A 22414-nucleotide genomic window follows, 5' to 3' on the forward strand; every position below is an offset into this window, starting at 1 on the left:
GCACTGGTAATTACATTTTTACATTGATTTGAAATTGTAAATACCTAACTCATTAAAATGTAATCCCAGTATGACAATACAATGAACAAACAATACAGTTCAATGCTAATACCGTAAAAGCTGAGTTGTAGTTTACTTGGATGTAAGCGACCCATCACCACTCCTGTCAACTTTCACGCTAGGAGGAAATAAAACTCCTGATTTTTGGGTCACTCCACGTCTATCTCCGATTTCATGATATCTTCCAATTTTTGCAGAGAACTCCCGATTATTAAATTATGTCTTAGATTTTCATTTCTTCTAAACAAGAAAAGTCCTACATGTTCTGTTGCATCACCTTTGAATTATTGTTGTGACGAAATAATTACTTTACTATAAAGAATTCACTTCTTCACTAAATAGAATGTTAAGTTTAAACATTATTCACATAAATTAATGATTTTTTTTACCTCTACAATAATAAAAAAAATAAACCAGAACAAAAAAGTAAACCACAACAATGAAATTGTCCATAATTAATTTCAATTCCAAGAATGATCTCTATGAATGCTCTAACTCCATCTGCTATAGTGCCATTCCTACGAAAGGAACTTACACGAGTGAACACCTGGCATTTTTATACTGTATATACCAGTGATAATTACCATCGTTAAGTTAAAAGAAGGAATGAAAAAACATACCATGCAGCAAATGTGTCCTCAAAAAACTAATTCAGAATACATGTTTTATAATAAACCATACTAAATGCTTTTCAAGTTGACAATAAGGGAATATGGTCGGATATACATAGAGGGGAAAATAGTTGCCACATGTACGGTACCATGAGGCTGGCTATTTTGGTACCTTTAGTTCAACAAAATTGGGATCCTTTATTTGCCAATCAATTGCTGGTGCTTGCATAACACACAATAGTGTAGAATGTGGTTTCTTTGAATTACGATGGAGGGCCAATCATTTTCACAAAATAGTTGCACGGATACGGATAAGGATTAACTTTTAATTAGTCATGCTGGCTTTCTTAATTGTTTATTTAAGCTGACCAGAATGTGAAAATAGGGCACTTCACAGGGAGAAAAGGCCAGTCTTTTTGCAAATTTCACGCATATTGGACCAGGAAGATCAATCAGTATTTAGTGAAAACAAGGCTTTAAAAATGCCACAAAAAGCCTCTGATTTTAGGTCCCAATCTCTATTTTTTTATTCTTCAACCTCCCTACTTGGTTTTGAAAAGTTCATAAGTATGCCTTTGCCCCCACGTGTTACAAAACTATGGTAATCATGCTAATATTAAGGAATAAAGGCCAATTACACATCATTGTACTTGTATAGTTACCATTCAAAATTCCCACTTGTCACAAGCCAGTTTTAGGGTTTTGATGATTAACTGGCCTGTACTTCTGTTGCAAAATGTAAGAAATTTGCCGACTATCAACATAGGAGACATCAAAACATCAAGCTTTCCAATGTGTGGAAAGTTATGATGTTTGTTCAGCTAAAACACAAAACTAAAATTGATTGATGTTGATCTTAGTTGATCTATATGAGAATTTTAGCCTTTATTATTACTACTCTTTGTGAATATGTAAATTATGATTGTTATGTGCCTTGTACAAATAAACGGCGTACCTTTTTAAAAATATTACCTCAGTTTGTAGGATCGCTTATCTCATTGAAAATGAGTAACTTATCAGCGTGTGATTCAGCGTAAATGAAACAGCTATTAAGGTCTAGCTGAAATGTTATTTGGGAGAATGCAATTTGGTCGAAACAATGAATAAAGCAAAATCTGCATCAAATATGTTTGGAAATAAGTATGGATTTAAGTGACGCTATGCATGCTTTGCACTGTAAGTAATGTACATTATTGTTCAGCATGGTCTCCCTGGTAAACTCAACTGGCCTGCAAATGATGAAGTCTGTATTTACCTTTATTTAAATTTGTGTTGGAGAAATCAGAAAATCTGGACATGCATCATAATAACAAAATCAGTCTTAGTACTGTATAACAGTTTAATAATTGTCAGGTCACCAAAAGTTACTCTTCTTTACATGCCTATAAGACATGGAAAAAATATTGTTTCGTGTCCCAAGATTTACAGCCATTAGAGTAGTCCTGAAAAACAGTCAACTTTGTTATTTATTTGTTGTCAGCTTTCAAAAATCATGCTTGGTATCTGGTAGTGTTTTATACTTTTTAAAAATGTTACAACATTTGAAAACATGGTGTCTTGAAAATTGGAACATCTGGTTATTTGTGTCTGGAAAATTGGAACATCTGGTTATTTGGGTCTGGAAAATTGGAACATCTGGTTATTTGGGTTAATTATTGTATTTAATCAGTGAGAATGTTTCAGTGCTCAGTTGGAAAAAGCCACCATTTGGTGTTGATGTATGAAATTTGGAAGGCATGTTTGTATTCATATGTAAATGGCCTAGATTAGACTTTTAGGCCATTACCTTAATTTTTGTTAAAGCTGTATCGGTGTTAGTCATGAGGTTATGCGATGACTTTAATCCATCCAAGTGGCAAGACAGCCAGTTTGAAAATTGTGTTATTGCTACTACACATATCCATATTGTACTGTAACAGAAAGACTTTTTATGATGTCTTGTTGGCCCTAAACAAAATGTCAAAATATTTCCTGCATTAATATCTTCATTTTTTCTCCACTAAATCAGAAGCCTTCAACTCCAAATATTGAAGCAAATTTTGATCCCCAGTTTCAATTTTATGCTTAACAAGATCTCATAAAACCAAAACTACATTCAAACTTGAAATATATTTTAATTGCTAAATTCCTGATACACAGGAACAGAGCAATTATGGTTAGCAAGTACTATAGAGGGTTGCTATGTGAGACAAAGACCCAGAAAATGTCTCGAGGGAACACGAGGTTAAAAGAATGCTTGATACATGGGCTGACACAGATTAGGGCTGACAATAGGTTAATCTGAATTTTTTATAACTAAATGCTTGTTGGTAAACCATTTAAGAAAGATTAGGTTCATAGTGTTTATTATCTAATTGTGATTGATGGTATTCATTGGGCATATATAATCAACAGAACATTGTTTGCTTGTTGTTTTATTTGAATATCTGGGCCTTATTAACTAGATATGTGGCTTTGCTTTTGATGCTGTACCAACAGAGATAGACAAAGCAGTATTCTAAAAATCAGTCATTCTTTGACAGTCTAGTATCATGAGTTATACAGAGATTAAAAACTTTGCAAACGATGAGCATTATTTGACTATGGTACAATAAATGGAGTCATTAATACAAACCACTTTAGTTAGAAATAGAAGTAAGAGAAAAAATAGACAAGGCAACATGCTCACTCAAGCTAGACTATTGAACTATTATCATTATGAATTATATAGAGTATCTAAAATTTGTAGAGAACATTCATAATTCTAATGGACTTGTCTTAAATATATAATGCTGTCTCAAAAACTATTATCATTATGAATTATATAGAGTATCTAAAATTTGCAGAGAACATTCATAATTCTAATGGACTTTTCTTAAATATATAACGCTGTCTCATTTCTCACATGTTTCTGAACAACTGTTTTTATTTATGTGACAGGATGTGGTTTTTGGAAGGAAAATATGTTGTTAATCTAATTCTTTATTAAATACATGTAACAGCTTTAAATTCCTAATTTTGTGCACTTTTACCCAAACAGACTAGGATTTTCTCAGGAATACATTTTCTCTCTCGCCAGATAAGTGCTCAGAAAAAGATTTTTTTTCTCAAATCTGTAGGAATCTAAATTAACCAAAAACTTCTCAAAACCCAAAATATGTTGGGGTCCCAACGGTTTTCAGTTTTGAAGGGTTTCACTGTAATATCAGAAATTGAAATCTGAAATAAGATAAAAGATCCAGACTGCCTTTCTGGGCTCAAAGATGTTTAATTGTGATATCATCTGCATATTGTGACATAAGCCTTTTGCTACATTATGACATAATCAGCCATGTGTTCCATCACTGCAGATAAAGAATTTCTAACTTCTTCCTCCAAAGAATTTGGCAATATTTCCCATTCTGCACTAAAGTGTACAGTATCTCTAGATGTCATTTGACCACCTAAGTTACAGCATTGTGGATGTGGTATTATTAGACTCAAGGAAGGTAACAATCTGACATCCATTACGGCTGCCATGGCAACCTGTTTGAAAATCTTGTCATTGCTACTCATGGATTGATGGTCATACCAAATTGAGTTTTCACCAAGACTAATTATGATGTCTAGTTGGCCCTGTGTGAAAATGGTGCCATTCTAAAATCCAGTACAGCCATCTTGAAAGTGTTGTATAGTTGTTAACACTCATATGCCTAAACAGACAGTCTTTCAAACATGGGATTTTCACCAGAAGACTTCCTGTTGTGTTTAATGGGTCCAAAATGAAAATGGTGCAAATCTGAAAACCATTTTTGCCACCATGGCAGCCATCTTGAAAATCTTGTTACCCTGCTCATCATGAATGAATGGTCATATCACATGGGCTTTTAACCCAAATGCTTAATATGATGTCAGGTGGATTCTAAATAAAGACAGTTTTAATAAGTTACATCCAGTACAGCCAACAGATGGTTCCAACACTCAACAGTTAAAAAGAAGAAATGGTCTTATCTTGGATTCTTCAAAATTGTTTTCAACAAGTAGAGTGTCATCCCCTTCAGAGGACTCTTGTTCACTTTTTCTTCTTTCTTTTTGAACATAGACATTTTCAACAAATAAAGTCTTGTTAGCACAATAATTAAATACTACTTGATGGAGACAAATTAAATTTGATAGGTATGTTTGCATGCAGTGGTAGATGACCAGAATAAATTGTCAAATATTTACTGCATTTCTGAACTTAAACCTTTTGAGTCACTGTGGGTGACAGGCGGTATACAAACATAAAAATCTACTTATATTACAGTGCATATTTTCTTTTTCCTGTGCATTGAAACTTATTTCCTTTACACCTTGTATAACTTGGCTGTTATGTTATGCTTATGTATCACTAATTTGTTACTTGCAATGTATGTATCCAGTCAGCACATTATCCCACTATAGTTTGTAATCTTATTCTTTGTTCAGATTTTAACTGTAAAGGCTCATCAAAAACACACCTGGATGTCAGTCAGCAATCTGACAACAATTGCTTGTCTGGACTTCATATTTCTAATCCGGTCTTGATCAGACATGGCACGTGTACAGTACTTATGTCATCAAAAGCATGGTTGATTTGATAATGAGCTAGATCCATGCATATTAATGAGGTGATCTAGTACCTGATTAGCTGGCTGTGTTAGCACTCTAGAGGTCATATTTCTTTAAGCTGTGTCATCAGCATCTTGGTTGAGCTCGATAATGAGTGTAATTCAGTGCATATTAATAAATAATATTACATAGTATATTTGTCCATATATTATCCCTTGGTTAAGTTTTACATTTATGTTAGTTAGTGATGCAGTATCTCAGATTCATACAAGTTTTTTATGCAAAGGTTTATTGGTGAATACAACAACATATCAAAAATAGGTCATTGTGGTCTAAATTTCATGTGTCAGTAAATTCAGTTTTTCATTATGTCAGTTTCTATAGCATTGCTGGCTACTGAGGCACACAGTTTTGTTTCTGGATGCATCTTATTGAGTATAATGCTGTTCAACCAAATATTTGTTAATTGTAGCTTTAATTTGATTCTCATTGGTCTTATTCAGATATGTTTAGTTCATTTCCAGGGCATGGATAGTCAGTGTTAATTAACTGTGCATATCACTGCATCATAATAAATAAACATTTCAGTGAGCTCAACAGTGTGACACCAGAAATAGGTCACTGTGACTTCCTTTTTGCTGTTCATTGACTTTGATTCAGCATTTCATTAAGACCATTGGCTCGTGCACATTTGAGACTGCAGGGCAGTACAAAAAGGAAGGGGTGGCAGGGCATACATGTTGTAGGAAAGCATTTCCAATTCAAGTGTCCATATTTGCAAAAAGCTTTGTAAACATTTGCATATGGATGGTTTCCAAACCTTTTTGTGTTCATTTATAAGAGATTGATTCAAGATAAAGCCATAGTATTTGTTATATACCTGTTTGTAATGTATCAGTAAGCAGGAGATTAATACAGTATTCAGAATGCTCACACCTTAAGTCAGCGATGGTCTCTTACTCTTTTAAATCTTTATGTCAGGATATTTCCAACACTGTGCATAAATGTATAATTTTGGTGTTCAAGCACTCTATAGGTAATCATGCTCAAATTTAGTTGTGACATTTTTTGTGCCTAATGACAATGTTAGTCCCAAAATAGTTATTGGAACCACATAATTCAATCATTAATTTGGAAACAGTTTGAAAATATGAAGAACCATTTATTAGCATTTATTTTGTGTTATATATTGTAGATTGTTTTGCAAATATTGGCTGTAATTTTCTTTTATACCATTGACCAAGAAATGTACAGTATGTACTTTTCCCATGATAAGATCAATGGGCAGCTGATAAGTTTGTCAAGAAGTAGATGGTGGATTTATTGTTGGACAAAGATATCATTTGTATTCACTGAGCTGTCAGATCCAAGAGCAAATTGCACTGACCCAGATCTGCTTTCACATAATGTATAGATCTGGGTCTATCCAGTTTGTTATGAAGAATCATTAGAAAGAGCAACAAAGACCCTAATTTGCTGGCACATTATGTGAAGGCAAATCTGGGTCTCTGTTGTCTGCAGTTGGACCTGACTAAATAGTGTATATGGTAGCATTTGTAATTATTTGCAAGTATATTTGATCTGCCAGTATTTTTTTTGCAAATGGTGGATGGATGGCATTCAGCAAGCATAGGCTTATCATTGTGTGTGTGTGTGTGTGTGTGTATATGTATATATATATATATATATATATATATATATATATATATATATATATATATATATGGTATCCAGTTGTCATGGACAACCAAGCCAGATGTCGTGTAGGAAGGTATTCAGAGCTGTGAAATGAGGGCTGTTTGGAAATAGCCATCCCCCCTCCAATTTCATTTTAATGAGAAATAATTTGTGATTATATACTGTGCTGGTGGTATCACACCAGTGAAAATAGTGTGCCCTAAACAAAAGAGATTTTCTTTCCTCTAATGATGATGTTATGAAATCAGATATAACTGGTTGTTTTTTTGCATAAATATCCATGCAATTGACTGAACAAAAAAAGTTACACTATAGCATCATTTGAGCAATTTTTTTATAACCTGAATGCTGAAGACTTGAAGGTATAGATCTAAATCAGACACAAACATTTTTACATCCATAAAATTGGAACAATAAAGCTTGAAAATATTGTTCAGTTTGATCTTCATTTATTTTGTCATGCAGTGTAATAGGCATCTCTTGTTTCAGTGAGTGTTGTTTTATTTAATATTTATCCATATCATAACTTTTCAACATATAACGTGAATAATAGCATCTCATGACATCACAGATGACATGTTTTTTGTAAGACAAAGGGGTAATAACAATGGCAGCCAGATGTTTTCAAAACCAGATCACAACAAAGACCTGTTTGTTAGTCAGAAAAAAATCAGAATTGTTTATCATGTGATAAGCAGAATCTTACATTTATGCTCATTATCATTAATAACAAATGAAACTGATGAAACTCTTCAAATAATCGTCAATTTTTTTTAGTTGCCAGTGCTTGCAGTAGTTAGAAATCTTTCAACTCATTTAATAAATTTTATTTAAAAGGAGCACTTGTATATGATCCTTCATTTTCCTTTTATTATCTTGATTAGGTGGATCCATGATTACCAGGATGCTTGTGTGGACAAGCTTGAGAAGTTTCTCCAAGGACAATTAAATGTTAAACAAAGTAGACCAACATCCCCTGTCAGACATGGACAAATGGTTGGCCACAGTACAAGCCAGAACACAAGCCGTTCCTAACAAAATCCAAAGTAGGAGCCTTTGTGAGATTTATATGCACTGATGGATTTGACAGCAGTAAGAGAAGACCTTTTACCTGAAAAGCCCTTTGAAGTTGATTTTACATTATTGTCATGTTACATATTATTATTATTATTATTATTATTATTATTATTATTAATGATAATGACTCATATCCCAAGTGCACTGTTAATAAAATGTTAGTAAGTTTATTTGCTTATGTTTATCACTTGAAAGCTAGTGCAGTGCTTACTTATCACATATAACATGTTATATACAAACAAATATTTTTGCTCAAGGCCCACCTCCTCCTCTCAAAGTGAGATTATTGGTTTGCTTTGCTTATCTTGTCTTCTATGCATTGCTTGTCATATATCATAAAAGTATTACTATATTCATCCAAGAGGACCTGAATAGATATTGATGAAACTTGGCATGTAAGCTTGTATCCACTAGCTGTGAGACATGTTCTTTAAGTACATGGGATCATAGTAAATACTAGGATGAGCTGTTTGATCAACTACTTTAATTACTATTCTAAAGACTATGTTTTGTATAATTGTATATAGATCAGATGACACATTTGGGTTTTGTCTGTAGATAAATGTTTTTGTAAGCAAAACTGCATTTATGACATTGTGACTAGTGATCTTTTTTTGCAGTCAGTTCATGTGCAGATATGCACCATAGATGATGTGCTGCAATTGTTGAAAGTTTCAGATACGCTAATGTTTCTTTCATATAAAAATCATTTTTGTCACATATTATGAATATTGACTTATTTGCATACTGTTTTGACCCTAAGATGCCAAGTGACAAAAACATTAACTCACCCATGTAAGTTTTTGTGGATTGCTTAGATTTTGTAGAAACTTGATCCATAAAGATGATCTTGGATTAGTTTCATCATGAGCCATAGCTTGCTTTATGTATGTTAATGAGGGAATCCAGCCATTGATCCTTTGTGATCCTTTAACTTATTACTTATCCAGTTATTGTTTTTAAACTTATTGTGATGGTGGTCAATGAAGTGGCCATCATTTAAAGGCCACTTCACAAACATTCATGATTGATTGATTAGTGTTTAATGGCATATCAGTGCATGAAAAAATATATCATGCCAACACGGAGTATTTTGTCTCATAGACTACATCTTTGAAAATGTTTATACATGCATCAGAATTATTCTTGTTGAATATTGTAGGGCTTATTTCATTTAAAAAGGACACTCTGTTGTAGAAATCCATATAGACCTACACTGTTGTAGGAATGCTGACTCCATATAGACCCACAACCAGCAGAGATCATTTTGGTTTGCCTTGTGATCCTGGTTAGTACATCCTTTTAAATGTCATTACCATAATTTGTATTAAGGCTATATATATATATATATATATATATATATATATATATATATATATATATATATATATATATATATATTATTTTTTTTACAGAAGGCTAATTGTTCAAAGGATCTTTAAATCTTTGTTTGTATCAACCACAATATCCATGAAAATCAGTACCCTACAAGAATTAGTGAATTCATAGTACAGTAGAACCTGTCTTGAAAGACCACCCTTTCTGCCAAAAAATAATGGTCTCTCAAGACATTTGATCTCTCATGACAGGTCATAACACTATATAATCAATACATCTATGCATGGAGAATGTGATCTCTTGAGACAGGTGGTCTCACATAGTGCTGGTTTCTCAATATGTGTTTTACTGTATTGTTTTTTAAAATGCTATTGATCTGATTTTTATGCCTCCCTGTTGACAATGGTAGGGGCATTGTGTGTTTCTCTTATTCTTCCACAAAGTGTCGTGAGGCTTGATTTATAAAGATGATCTTGGATTAGCTTCTTAATGAGCTTTACATGATTGTACTGTTAATATTAACAAGGGAATCCAGCCGATGATCCTTTGTGATTCTTTAACTTCTTACTTATCCAACTGCTATTCCTTAAATGATTGTGATCTTGCTTAGTAAATTGGGTATCGTTTAAAAGTCACTTGACAAGTATTTATGATTGATGTTTAATGGATCAGCACAAGAAAGGTTATATCATGCTGAGGCCATTGAAGTAATGTATCTTGATCAGAGATTAATCATGGTGGCCAGCCCAGCCTGTTCTGGGCAGGATTTGAGCCTGCACTCTGCAAAAACATGTCTGGCACACTAATTACTTATCTGTCATGGCTGCCTAAGAGAGTTAACAGCACAGTCTTAAATCTTTGATTTGCGAAAGACATTTCAGGAAAAAATCCTAGCTTTGTAGTTCATTTTATATGAAGCATTTTATTTGAATTAAGAGAGAGCTACCCAAGCATAATAGCATATCTTATTGATTATAATTAATAATGGTAACATGGAATGGTCACACATGAATTATAAGCTGTGAAATTTTGGAAAATCAGTAAGTTTTTTATTCTTAAAAATACTAGTAATACATGTATATTCAAAATAATGAATAGTTGAAATAATTTCAATTTACTATCAACTTTTTTGCCTGCATTGATATATCTTGCCATGCTTTACATTTTTCCTTGTTAAGTAATTTCTTGTTGATGCATAACTTAATGTTAATTTTGTGTTTAATTGAAGTGTTAGTATATCTTTTACATACTAGATATTTACTCTATTGCTTTTGCACTTGCATGATAACTATGTTCTGTTTTTAGTCTTATGAATACTTTCTTGTTTCTTTTTCAGTTTTAGTTTTCTTTATATTTCTATAGGGAAATCTTCTCATTAACAAGATTCCAGATTCTTATTAATTCATTCGTTCGTCTGCATCATGGGTGACATATTTGCTCATTAAAAATCGATGATGCAGAAATCTTGATTTATAGGTTACCAAAGTAGATGCAAATCTTGCAGTATGCTGAAGAGTTGGGATATTTTTCTTTTTCAAATAAATGTATGTGGAGGTGGCGATACACCATTTTAAAGACCCACTACCCATGAAGTTAAAATAGGTCTGTACCCAAAAAAACGTTGATTCAAAATGCCATGGGATACCACCATGCAGATCTTTTTTCTTTTGAAGTTTCATGAAAGTAGATGAAAAAGCTACACAGTAAAAACAAATTGAAGGGTAATTTCACCATTCTTATTTTAGTTGATTGAAACACATATGGTGAGTCTCTATAAAAATAACCCAGACCATAATTGTTATGTCCTTAGAATTTCTTATACATATTTGGATGGCATCTTGCTATAGAATGGAGAGATGCCAGACATGAAAACACAAACATGTTTCAAAAACTGCTGGATATGGTTTTGTTCAGAAGACCTTGTTTGTTTTGTACCATTTAGAATGAATATAGGATGCTTTAGTAGCATTGGTTATCTCCCTTTTTATATTAATGCAATCAGGCTATATGTGTAGTAGATGCATTCCTTTTGACAATTCAGTAAGGGTGTTAAATTGGGGCTTGTGTCTTCATATATTACTTGCAATCTGCCTATCTTGGCATGGTTTGCAGTTCATGCACAGCACTCAGTTGATAAAAAGGTGATGCAGATAGAACATGATTGATATCATTGCAGAATTTAAATACATTGAAAAGTAAAGTTCATAGGAATAATTTCTTGTAAGTCCATTTACTGCATTTTCTACAAAGATTCAGTGAAAATCTTTAGGAAGTTACATTGATAAGGTTGCTGCAGCAGCAGAAACAATTTAAATCCTGATGGGTTTTGTACTAGTTGTACAGCAGAGAATATGACCATGACACTGTCTTACATTCAAATTTTGGTTTCTTATGAAAATATTTAGTTCAGAACTTAATGTTATTTTGCCTAAAGTTTTAGATGGCTTGCATTTTGATTTTGGGGTCAAAAGATCAGAGATCAGGTCACAGTGACCCAGAATGTAAAAAATATAGGTTTCACACAAGACAACTTTAATTTTGGACTGGTTACTTTGGGTAGAAGAGGTTTAAGGTGATTGCCTTTCCAGATCACCTCTGTCCACATAGGTTTGAGTCTACTGGACCAATGTGGGTATGTGTGAAAGCTTGTTTTTAGCTTATTGTGGTTGGGTGGTTCTTCCTTCACCAGGTGTACTGGCTGCCACATATAGCCTATTAAGTGCTGGTGTTAAACCCCACATAATCAAACCAGTTAGTTTTGGACTGTGCACCTTTTGGCTTCTATGATGTAACTTTTCTGGTCATATATTTGTATACATAAATTAATAAAAGTTGGCCAGGCAGCCTCCGTATTTACCTTTATGTACAAATGATAAACACCTGTTTTACATGGTCCAAATTAATGCTAAATTTTCATGATGCTTTAAATAAAGACACAAGTTTTTAATTCCAGTGAATTCAACACGTTTTCTGAGTGAAATCTTAATAAAGAATTTTTTTTTTTTTACATCAGAGTAATTTTCATGGCCTAAAATATAACATTTAAATTCTTGGAGGTGAGGAGTTGCCTTCAGTTCTACTTAAATTATGAAAAAGGTCGGTTTTATTCTTGAAAGTCCATGAATTTGGGAAAAATAAAATCTTGAATTTTTCAATATTTTTCTTGAATTTTTTTGAGGAAATACAAAACAGATAATAAACAAAATGTATCACTTTTTATAGTAAAAACTTTTGTTTTTTACATATTGTCCAAAAATAATGAATAAATAAATCAAATTGGATAAAATTTCATTGATGAAATGACACACAGCACCTTAGTTGACAGAAAGATAGTGAGAAAGTTCATTTCATGTAAGACAAAACATCTCTTGAAAACATTTTGAAGTACTTGAAATCTTGATAAAACATTTTCAAGGACCCCATACATAGCATGTACACTGAAGCTGCAAAATTGCCAATGAAATGATGCTTTAATTTCAAGTGCTTTGAATTTATTTAAATTAGTTACTCTCTGTCTTTGTGTCAGATGCATTGGGAGAACAAACATCATTGATATACTGACCATGCACAAACTGAGTATACATAATTAGATCAACAAGCTTTTTATTATCATTAATTGACCCCAACAACAACAAAAATACTTGCACTGCCATTCAATCCCCATTCATGAAATATTTTATGCATTCTGAACTGAGAACTTTTTCCTCAAAATATGGTCACAAATACTTAGTGAAAATAGAAAGAATTCTAATTGAAACAACCAGCCTTAGAGTCTTTGATAAAAATAGGAAAAGATGATTTATTGCATATATTTATGAGCAACACTTAAATATGAAGTACAGTTAGCTGAAGGATGTGGGTTTGGCTGCCTTGGTGTGCCATTAGACAAGGCACACACCTCAATTTATTTGCCTGTGCACAATATAACTCTATTTGTTGATATGCCGTTAAAACTAAACCAACAAATATGCAATTTTAAAACATGTACAAGTATTTTAATGTAGGAGATGTCAATGGATTTAAATTTAGATAGAATATACAACTTTTTCATGTGATTGTGAGTTTATATTTTACTCAACTTTTTCCTGTTCAAAAATAAGATTAATGAAAGTAATGACAACATGGTGACAAGTATAATTAACCACAGCAGGTAGGTGTGTGTTTACTTCTAAGATATTTTACAGAGTTATATGTCTAATTCCTTAATGAGAAACTCATCACTGCAAGGATCTCTGCATTCCTATTTGAATATCCTTATGGAGAAGTTTCATCTTTGAATTTTGAAGTGCCATGCCTGACCATTTTACATGTGTATTGAAACTATATTCATCTAAATGTGACTCCCACACATTTGCATTAATGAAGAATCTACACTAACCATTTAGGCAATAATAAAGTAAGGAAATGTGTTCAAGTGCAGGCTGACTATTCTCACAGTTTTGAGCAGGAATGTGTAGCTCAGATTCAAGCTCAAAACTCCAAAATTGGATATAATACTGGATCTGTATCAATGTGTATGTAGTGTAGCATGGTGATCTGAAGAAATGAAAATTCTTAGATGATCTGTGATTTCTAATTTTATTAATCAAAGTTACATAAAGTGTTTTTGAGTTTCATCTCTTGTTTTATGTTCAAAATAGTTTCTGAATACTGAGCCAGATTAATTAGGCTTCCCTGTGCTTTCAAAGTATTTGTGATATATAGTCTGCAAATGTTAGTCAAGTTCATCATGTAAGTGTACAATTTCTCTTTATTTCTATATGATCAGGCTGATTTTAGCTGATTTGATACCATGTTCAAACATCAGAATTACACTTCCTGTTTGTGTACACTTTTATTGTTTGTAGCTATTAAGTAAATAGTTTATGTACATATATGAGGTAATTGATCATGAAAGAAGATGAATATTTATGCAAATAGGTGCTGGAGGAATGCAGAAAGACTTCTGCTCAAAATACTCAAATGGGTACTGCCATACATGTGCAGGGGTACTGTGTAGGTGTACTTGTTGCCATATCCTATGCCATGCATTATCAGGAGCTCACTGGAAATACTTGGGTTCAGACTTCCTTTGTGCTCTGCCAGACATTGGCTGGAGCACTCTGGGTTCAGACTTCCTTTGTGCTCTGCCAGACATTGGCTGGAGCACTCTGGAATTCAAACTCTTTCCTTTGTGCTCTGCCAGACATTGGCTGGACACTCTGGAATTCAAACTCTTTCCTTTGTGCTCTGCCAGACATTGGCTGGAGCACTCTGGGTTCAAACTCTTTCTTTTGTGTTCTGCCAGACATTGGCTGGAGCACTCTGGGTTCAAACTCTTTTCTTTGTGCTTTGCCAGACATTGGCTGGAGCACTCTGGGTTCAAACTCTTTCCCTTTGCCTTGCCAAACTTGTACTGGAGCATTTTGGAAAAAGTCTTGGATCCAGACTGTTCTTTAGTGCTTGCCAAACATTTACCAGAGCACTCTGGACAGACATACGTTCAAACTGTTCTCTAGTACTGTACCAAACATTTACAGGAGCACTTTTTAAAGACTGGGTCCACTACTCCATTGTGCTCTACCAAACATTTGCACTTAGGAGACCATGAGTAATCCTGATAATCTATGTAATTCAGGCATGTGATATAATATTTAACTTAATCAGCAATTTCTTTCAGCTTGCCATTCACTGCCAAACAAGTGATTTTTTTCAGCCTTACATATTTTATGTCATGTGTTCTATTACACCTGTGAATGAACCAATTTCTTTTGAAGCATACCTTTGTCATGATATTGGCGATTCAAAAGATCATCACATTTTTTGTAGTTCATACTTCAGCCTGCATGTTGTATATAATTCAATTTGTATTGATATGTAGATTAAATTATTTAAAAAATAGTAGAAATGTGCACATATTTGTAGAGGTTGAATTGTTTTTGTATACACATTATATTAAAAAAAAAAAATACTTTTCAAAATTGTCTCAGTATGGCTTAGAACTGATGACCATTATGGAAGGATCTAGATTCATTTTGGAAAAAGTGGTGGCTTGCCTCTTAAAATGAGAATCTTTTTGTATTTTCACTGAAGGTGTACCATTTTGAATGGAGAAAGGTTGATACACTGACAGACTGAGTCAGTTTTGATTTTGTATATTTTTGTATTTAGTGCCTTTTATGTGTTTGTGTATTTTAGTATTCATTTGAGGGCAGGACTATTAGCAAAGACATAGTAGGCTTGTTTTTTTTTAGATTTACATTTGTCTCTAGCAAAGTTTGCAACAAAATAATGTGTATTTGATTTTGGTTATGCAGTAAGACTTATTTGTTTTTAAAAATATTTAAAAGGCAGTATAGAATTTATCGATCATTGTTGTATTTTTGTCTATAATGTACAGTTTTTTTGCTTTTTAATTGCTTTAAAATTAGGATAGGTTGTGTGATTTTTTTCCTTGTATCAGCTTTTGTGGATTTGCAAAAAATTACATTTTTATCGATAGATTGGTTAAAAGTGGATGCTGTTGTTTCCACAGAATATGACTTTTCACTGGGTTTGTAAATTTATGGTTTATATTAACCATGAAATTCAAGAAAATTGGAACTCATGAATAATAATAAAATTCACAGTATTAATTTTAATGCAGCAGGTGTCCAAGAATTCCCATTTTACTGATCTTTTGCATTATTTGAATGTACAAAATAAAATTTATTGTGGTGATACAGATTGTGAAAGAAATTGTTTCCTTTTTAACTTTAGCTTTAAAAAAAAGTTTCCTGCCACTTATCAGTATTATAATTCATCTTTATGCCTTGAATTTTCTTTTATATGTGCTGGTTTGAGATCTTTTGTTAATGTATTTATTTGGTTTATTAATTTTGTTTTGCCTATATTGCAGAGTAGTGATTAATTTTAATCTAGGTTTTGTGTCATCAAAAATACATTTAAAACATCATATTGTAGAATTTTAGGTTTCCCCCACTGAATGACAATCACTTGCACCCGTTTAGTAATGCATGAGTTGTTAGAATAAACAGAACAGCCTTTGATGTGTTAGTATTTTTTTCTCCAAAATGAGTGATAGCATGTTTCAGCTATTTGACAAAAATACTGAGATCAAGTGGTGATTGATCAAGGACCTTTAAGTATGTGTGAGAATGTCATGAAAGTTTGACAAGGGATACTGAAGTTATCAAGATTGGAACGTGTATGTTTTATGTTACAGTGTACATAGACCGGCCCACTGGGTTCCTGGCTGATTGCTTGACTGACCCGAGCAATGAGAATCAAAGTATCAATAAAAGCAATGTAGACATTAGTTCCAGTAAAGACAGGGCCAGATTACTTTTAAGTATTGACAAACTTTTGTGTTAAAAAATGCTTTAACCTTCCAGAATCTTAAGATAATTACTATATGCCAGGTTTGATTAAAATTGGGAAAAATATGGTCTTTTGAGTGGTAAGAACATAACCAGCTAGATACAAGAATACCTTATGGGTATTTGTAGATATGGCTCTGAATAAAGCTTCTTGGATAGCTTGACCATGTAAGCCTATGTTTAAAATTTTTACTTAAAAGAAATTAAAAGTGTTAACTAGCTGAGCCAATCAGATGCAAAATCACATATTAATTAAAATGATTGGATCTCACTCACAGTTGTATTTATCTGAGATTCTCATGATTGAAGTCTACATATATTGATCAAAGCTGAATCAAAATCTGGTCAGAAATGCATTTTCTATAGTTAACAAGTCCAACAAATCAAAAGGAAGATCACCTCATTAATATTAGCAAACGTCACTCATTATCATTGTAAGACCTTGATCATATGAGGCTATTTTGCAAGTTTAAAAAATATGGCTTTCAGAACATTTTCAAATTCAGCTAGTTAGATGCAAGGTCAGTTTATTAATATGCATTCTTTATCAAACTCTAAATCTTTTTTTTATTGTTGATCTCATCCAAAATCTTGATTTTCCTAATTTAATTAAAATAAAAAAATATGACTTTAGGCTGGTTACAAAACACAGCCAGTCTGATCGAAGCTCACCTCATTTACATGGGCTGATCTGGCTCATTCAGGGGACTGCAGTCCCCTATTCAAGCTAACCCAAACAACTAAAACTATGTGTTGGGCAAGTACAATTTCATGCCAGTAGCTGAAATTTTACATAGAAAAGTGAACAAATTAGATTTTATTATCATTTTTCCAGAATCATCTTGACAGGCTAGTAAGTGTAAACTGGAATTGTTATCACCAATTTAATATCAAACTCTTGATGGAACAAACTGTATATTCCAAGATCATCAAAATAAGATCAGAGATATAGCATCTGGAGTAGTAACAAGTTCACTCCATGATCTCCTAATTATCAGAGATGTTGATTCCTATATTTCAAGATGTAAAAAAGACAACTGAGAAATTTAGCCTCTCATACGTTTTTAAAGGTGTGGTCATAAATGTACCAGCAGTTATCTAATTACCATACAGTCCATTACACCATAAACTGGCATTATGGTTCTAAATACAGCAGGTCTTAAGGAATGTGGAAATAGTCTCATATTTGTTTCCTACATTTTTATGGTATATATGTTTCTATACATCTATCTCGTTCACTCTTCCAGTCCACCCATGTCACATTTTTGTTTGTGCTCTACAACTATAAAGCCAATTGATATTCAGAGATGACTTGGTATACTCATACATCATGTGAAGATGGATAGCATACCTCACTGGAGGAGGGAATCTACAAGGTCAAGGTCACAGGTCAATCTTTTACATTTCTGATCACACTTCCTCTTCACTCGACAACTTTAAAGCCATTTGAGATTAAGGAACTTGGTAAACATGTGATCTTTGGAATGTGCTGTAAATCATATTGGGGTTTCTGTATTTAAGATAAGGTTTTGGCTTGATATATTACATTTCCCATACACTCTCCATTCCACTCAATAACTTTAGAACTAGATGAGATTAAGGTATGATACTTACTGTAGAGAAGTTGTGTTACGTACCAGATTGTGGATCATATCACCAAGGTGAAGGTCATGACTTGATATTTGTAGTCTTCCATCACATACGATTCCAGTCTCTAACTTGTGTTTGAGAATGAAACGTGTTACGAGTTTGTTTCATGAGAAGTTATGTCATGTATTATATTGGTCATGGCCAGTATCACTGGCAAAATGTTTAAAATTTGTTTATGATCATTAGAAAATGTCTCAATTTGCCACATTGGGGGTCATACCTTTGAGATCATGGTCATGTATCAGTATTTTCAGTTCTCTATCACACATTCAATTCCTCAACAATTTATGAGCTGTCTGAGATGAAGCAATGAAACTTTTTATACCTAGTTTACAGCTTTTCATTTTTTTCATTTGCATTGTAAACCACATGGGACGTTGTGTCTTCGTATTCAAAGTCATGGGTATTTTCAGTTTTCTATCATACTGTACTTTCCATTCTATAAATTTAGAGCCATTTGAGATTCAAGGATGAAAATTGTTATTTTTGTCATGTACTAAATTGGGGTCCCATCTTCATTAAAACTTACATGCCACTAGTTTTGGTTTTGTTAGCATTCCACTGTATAACTTGGGAGCTGTTTAAGATAAATGGATACAGATACAATTTGGTACACTTACTTAATGTCAATAGAAGACTTGTTGGATTCCACATTTGGAGTCCTATCTTCAAGGTCAAGGTCGGAGGTATATATATTTTATGGATGCTTTTACTTCTGTTTAATATCTTGACAGCTGTCTGAGGTTCAGGGATGAACCATGGAGCACTTATTTTGCTCTTTTAGCTCATATCACATGTATCACATCAGGATTTTATCTTCAAGGACAAAGTCACAAATAAATCTCTTACCCATTTCTGTACTTAATTCCAAAGCCCTTAGATAGAGATATGAAATCTGGTTACATTCCATGTCTGCCTAGTAACTCCACAGCTCTTTCTCAAGGATCACTGCCAAATTATAGATTTCTATGTTGTATACTTTTGGTGACCTCAGTACAGGTGAGGGACAATGATTCACTGAATTTGGTTGCTTATATATATATATATATATATATATATATATATATATATATATATATATATATATATATATATATAAAACTGTGTAGATAGATGAGAATTAATTACTAGGTCATCATGCGAGTGTGTCTGCTAAATACGAGTGCATATCACACCGATTAAGTAGCATCATTGTTTGGTGATGTGTGCTTAGTTGTGAGGGAAAATGGGCTCGTGTGTGCAGACAAGGTGATGGGTGCCATTTACCCAAGGACCTGGGTTCGAATCTCCATAGAATACGAATTAAAAAAATTCTTTAACCTGTATGATAGTATTATTTGTATTAAATATTAATTCTTTATCTCTATTATCAAACATTCTTCTATAGAATCCAGGGATAGCACTTTCTGTTCTGTCTGGTGTATATTTATAATTCTCTCTCTCTCTCTCTCTATATATATATGTGTGTGTGTGTGTGTGTGTGTAAATTAAATTAGTGTCCAACAGTTACTCTTTCACTGGGAAACAACCTGTCAAACTTGTGACTGAACAATAAAAGTGAAGGGCTCAGTGAAGTGATGTGTGGCTAAGAATGTGTAGGTGGATCAGTGCAGCTAAGAGAAAGTTGTAAATGTACATCACATGCCTTTTATTGTTTTCATGGAGTGCATGAGGGTTGTATCATACAACTGCAAACACTGCTGCTATTCCTTGATGATAAAAAAGTTTATGTTAGTGTTTCAAAATTCTTTCTCATTCTATAAATGGGATTCAAGAGCCAGAGCATAGATGTAATAGGGGTAATGTGCTATGTAGGATTCTTCAAGGTCACACTATACAAAATTATGACATCTGGTGTCATTTGCACACTGACTGTTGAATTAGGGTCAGTTTTCTCTGTCTGGTTTGTTATTTCAATTCAGTTGTTTCAAAATTGAGGTATCGGGGAAAATGCTTGCAATATGTTTGGCCAGCAGCACTTACAATCACCAATAAATACATACTAATTGAGACTAGTTGATATGGCAATTAGAATACATTGCCAAACCAACATAATTAAATTGGCCTTTTAAATCTGATGCTTTAGACGAATGTGAAAACGTGATTTCTCTGCCCTTAGGGCAGCACTCTTTTGCATCGGAGAAGCCTGTGAAACCAACTCCCTTCAAGTATTAGTTTCATGACATATAGTGCGCTAGTTGATCTGTTTGACTATTACAGTGACAGCAAATAAAATGTATTTGATCCAATCACATTAATAAGTGGACAGATGTACAAAGTTTTACCTTGCGCAGGTACATATTGTTCCCAGAAAGACAAACAATTTGGATAAAGCGGGGCAAATTAGTGAGACAAGCAATTTTGTACCTATGTAGGGAAGGCAATGCCATCTTATGTCACTTGTTTAGGCTCGAATAAACAGTAACACAAGAAAGAGTGAAAACAACAAGCTTGAAAAATAAAATAATTTATTTTCCTGGAAAAATTCTGTAAAAATGAAAAAATATGAACTTAAGTTTTATAGAATCAAATCCAAAATTAATCCAAGAATAAAATTTTAGTAGTCCTAATAACAAAATGTTCTTCTGACTTCACGTTCGAATCCCAACGAAGAATCCAAGATGGAAGACGATGACATAACGCTGCAATCTGTAATGCTGAAGTCTACAGTTCCTTGTAGAAACAAGAATTATCACTCTGGTTTCTGATAGCTGAATAAATTTTTATAAAAACTGTTCTTGTTCCGTAAGAAAAGGTCCAGCTGCAACTGAGAATAATTCTGCAAAACATGGGTTATATGGGCTTTCTAAAACTTAAACAAGGGGTCATGTAATCATCTGGAAGGTTATAGAAGCAAGTACTTGTTACAGATCACGTTTACCCAGTATGACCCTGACGAAAACCAATTATTTTCCTGTTCACCACTCAGACATATCTTCCAGAATGTCATCATCCATGGATTACATCTTTAAAATGATGAAACCACCTAAATATTGTGTGATAAGACAGAGAATTACATCTGTTCAGTTTATCCAAGTTGACCTTGATATCAGTTAGGTAGGACCCTAATCAGGAACAGCCTTAGCAAATGCGAGGCCCGATTTGGATCATTTTGGCAAAGCCCCACCTGGATTTATGCATGGGGCCCCCTGTCAGCACGTTATTTGGAAATAAACTTTTAAACAAGTTTTATATGATATTGAACTTAAAATTTTCTTCCATTGCTTTAAAATTAATTTTTCTCTATAGATATTTTTTTAATAAATTACTAATGCACAGGGCCCCTTTGAGCACAGGGTCTTATTGGGCCAAATCTGTCCAACTGGCCCTCGCCCTAATATGGCCTGGATTCTACTGTTTGCTCAGTAGTAGAACTGTTCTCCATCTCATTTTCAGATTACTGTCATGTACGAATGTTACATCACACATATTCTGTAGTGTCCAGTGAGCTGTACATGCAGCTGCAAAGCTTTTTTTTAAAAAGTTATCTATCATTTGGCATGAAACTTATTTACTAGTTCAAATAAACAAAAAGGTTACAACAAAATATGTTTCAAATAACCATTATATGTTTATTAAAGGCAATTATGGACTATTATTACCCAACTGATTGTTTAGTGCTCTATTTGGACACTGGTGGTCCTAGTTTGTGAGAACACCCGTAAAATAGAAAAAAAAATGCATATATCAAAGAGTCTGAGGGCTGTTCCAGTAAAACATATATCCCCCCCCCCGGGACGGCACTTCAAAAAAACTTCTGTATGAGGTTGTGTTTCGAACTATTTTGATTCTGACAGTGGAAAGTTGGTTAGGAAAATCACTTCTGTTGTGGGTTGTGCTAACAAAATGAGAAATCGCTGGTGGGGTTGTCAGAAAGAAAAAAAAAAAAAACGAATATATATTTAAAATCGCATCTACCCCTCTCCTAGCGGTCTAACGTGAATAAAACATTGGGTCAGAAAATGATGCCAGTAAACGTAATTTGTACGAATTCGCGTACTTTTAAAGCAGTGATACGCGTTCGGCAAATTACGTCAACGCCGCGGATATAAAAAATGTGCTTTGCGAGGATGC

The 22414-nt window shown here is 33.4% G+C and overlaps 1 protein-coding gene across 5 annotated transcripts in view; it reads left to right on the forward strand.

The window, feature by feature from the left end:
* LOC149775888 (NAD(+) hydrolase SARM1-like) overlaps nt 1–16357 on the forward strand; it is a 100965-nt gene extending 84608 nt beyond the window's left edge. For 3 of the 5 annotated variants that reach the window (XM_089944028.1, XM_089944030.1, XM_089944029.1), the window contains one exon: nt 7802–7939. Coding sequence is in view for 2 of the 5 variants with exons in the window: in XM_089944031.1 (XP_089800157.1) it covers nt 7802–7952 (151 nt within the window). In the remaining 3 variants the exon portion in view is untranslated. Of the gene's footprint in view, nt 1–7801 lie in introns of all 5 variants that reach the window. The other 2 variants (XM_089944031.1, XM_089944032.1) reach the window with 1 other exon arrangement.
* Nucleotides 16358–22414: the final 6057 nt, after the last annotated feature.

The sequence above is a fragment of the Sinohyriopsis cumingii genome, chromosome 19, assembly GCF_028554795.1.
Source record: "Sinohyriopsis cumingii isolate HCF-2022 chromosome 19, ASM2855479v2, whole genome shotgun sequence".
In the NCBI taxonomy this organism is placed as follows: Eukaryota; Metazoa; Mollusca; class Bivalvia; order Unionida; family Unionidae; genus Sinohyriopsis; species Sinohyriopsis cumingii.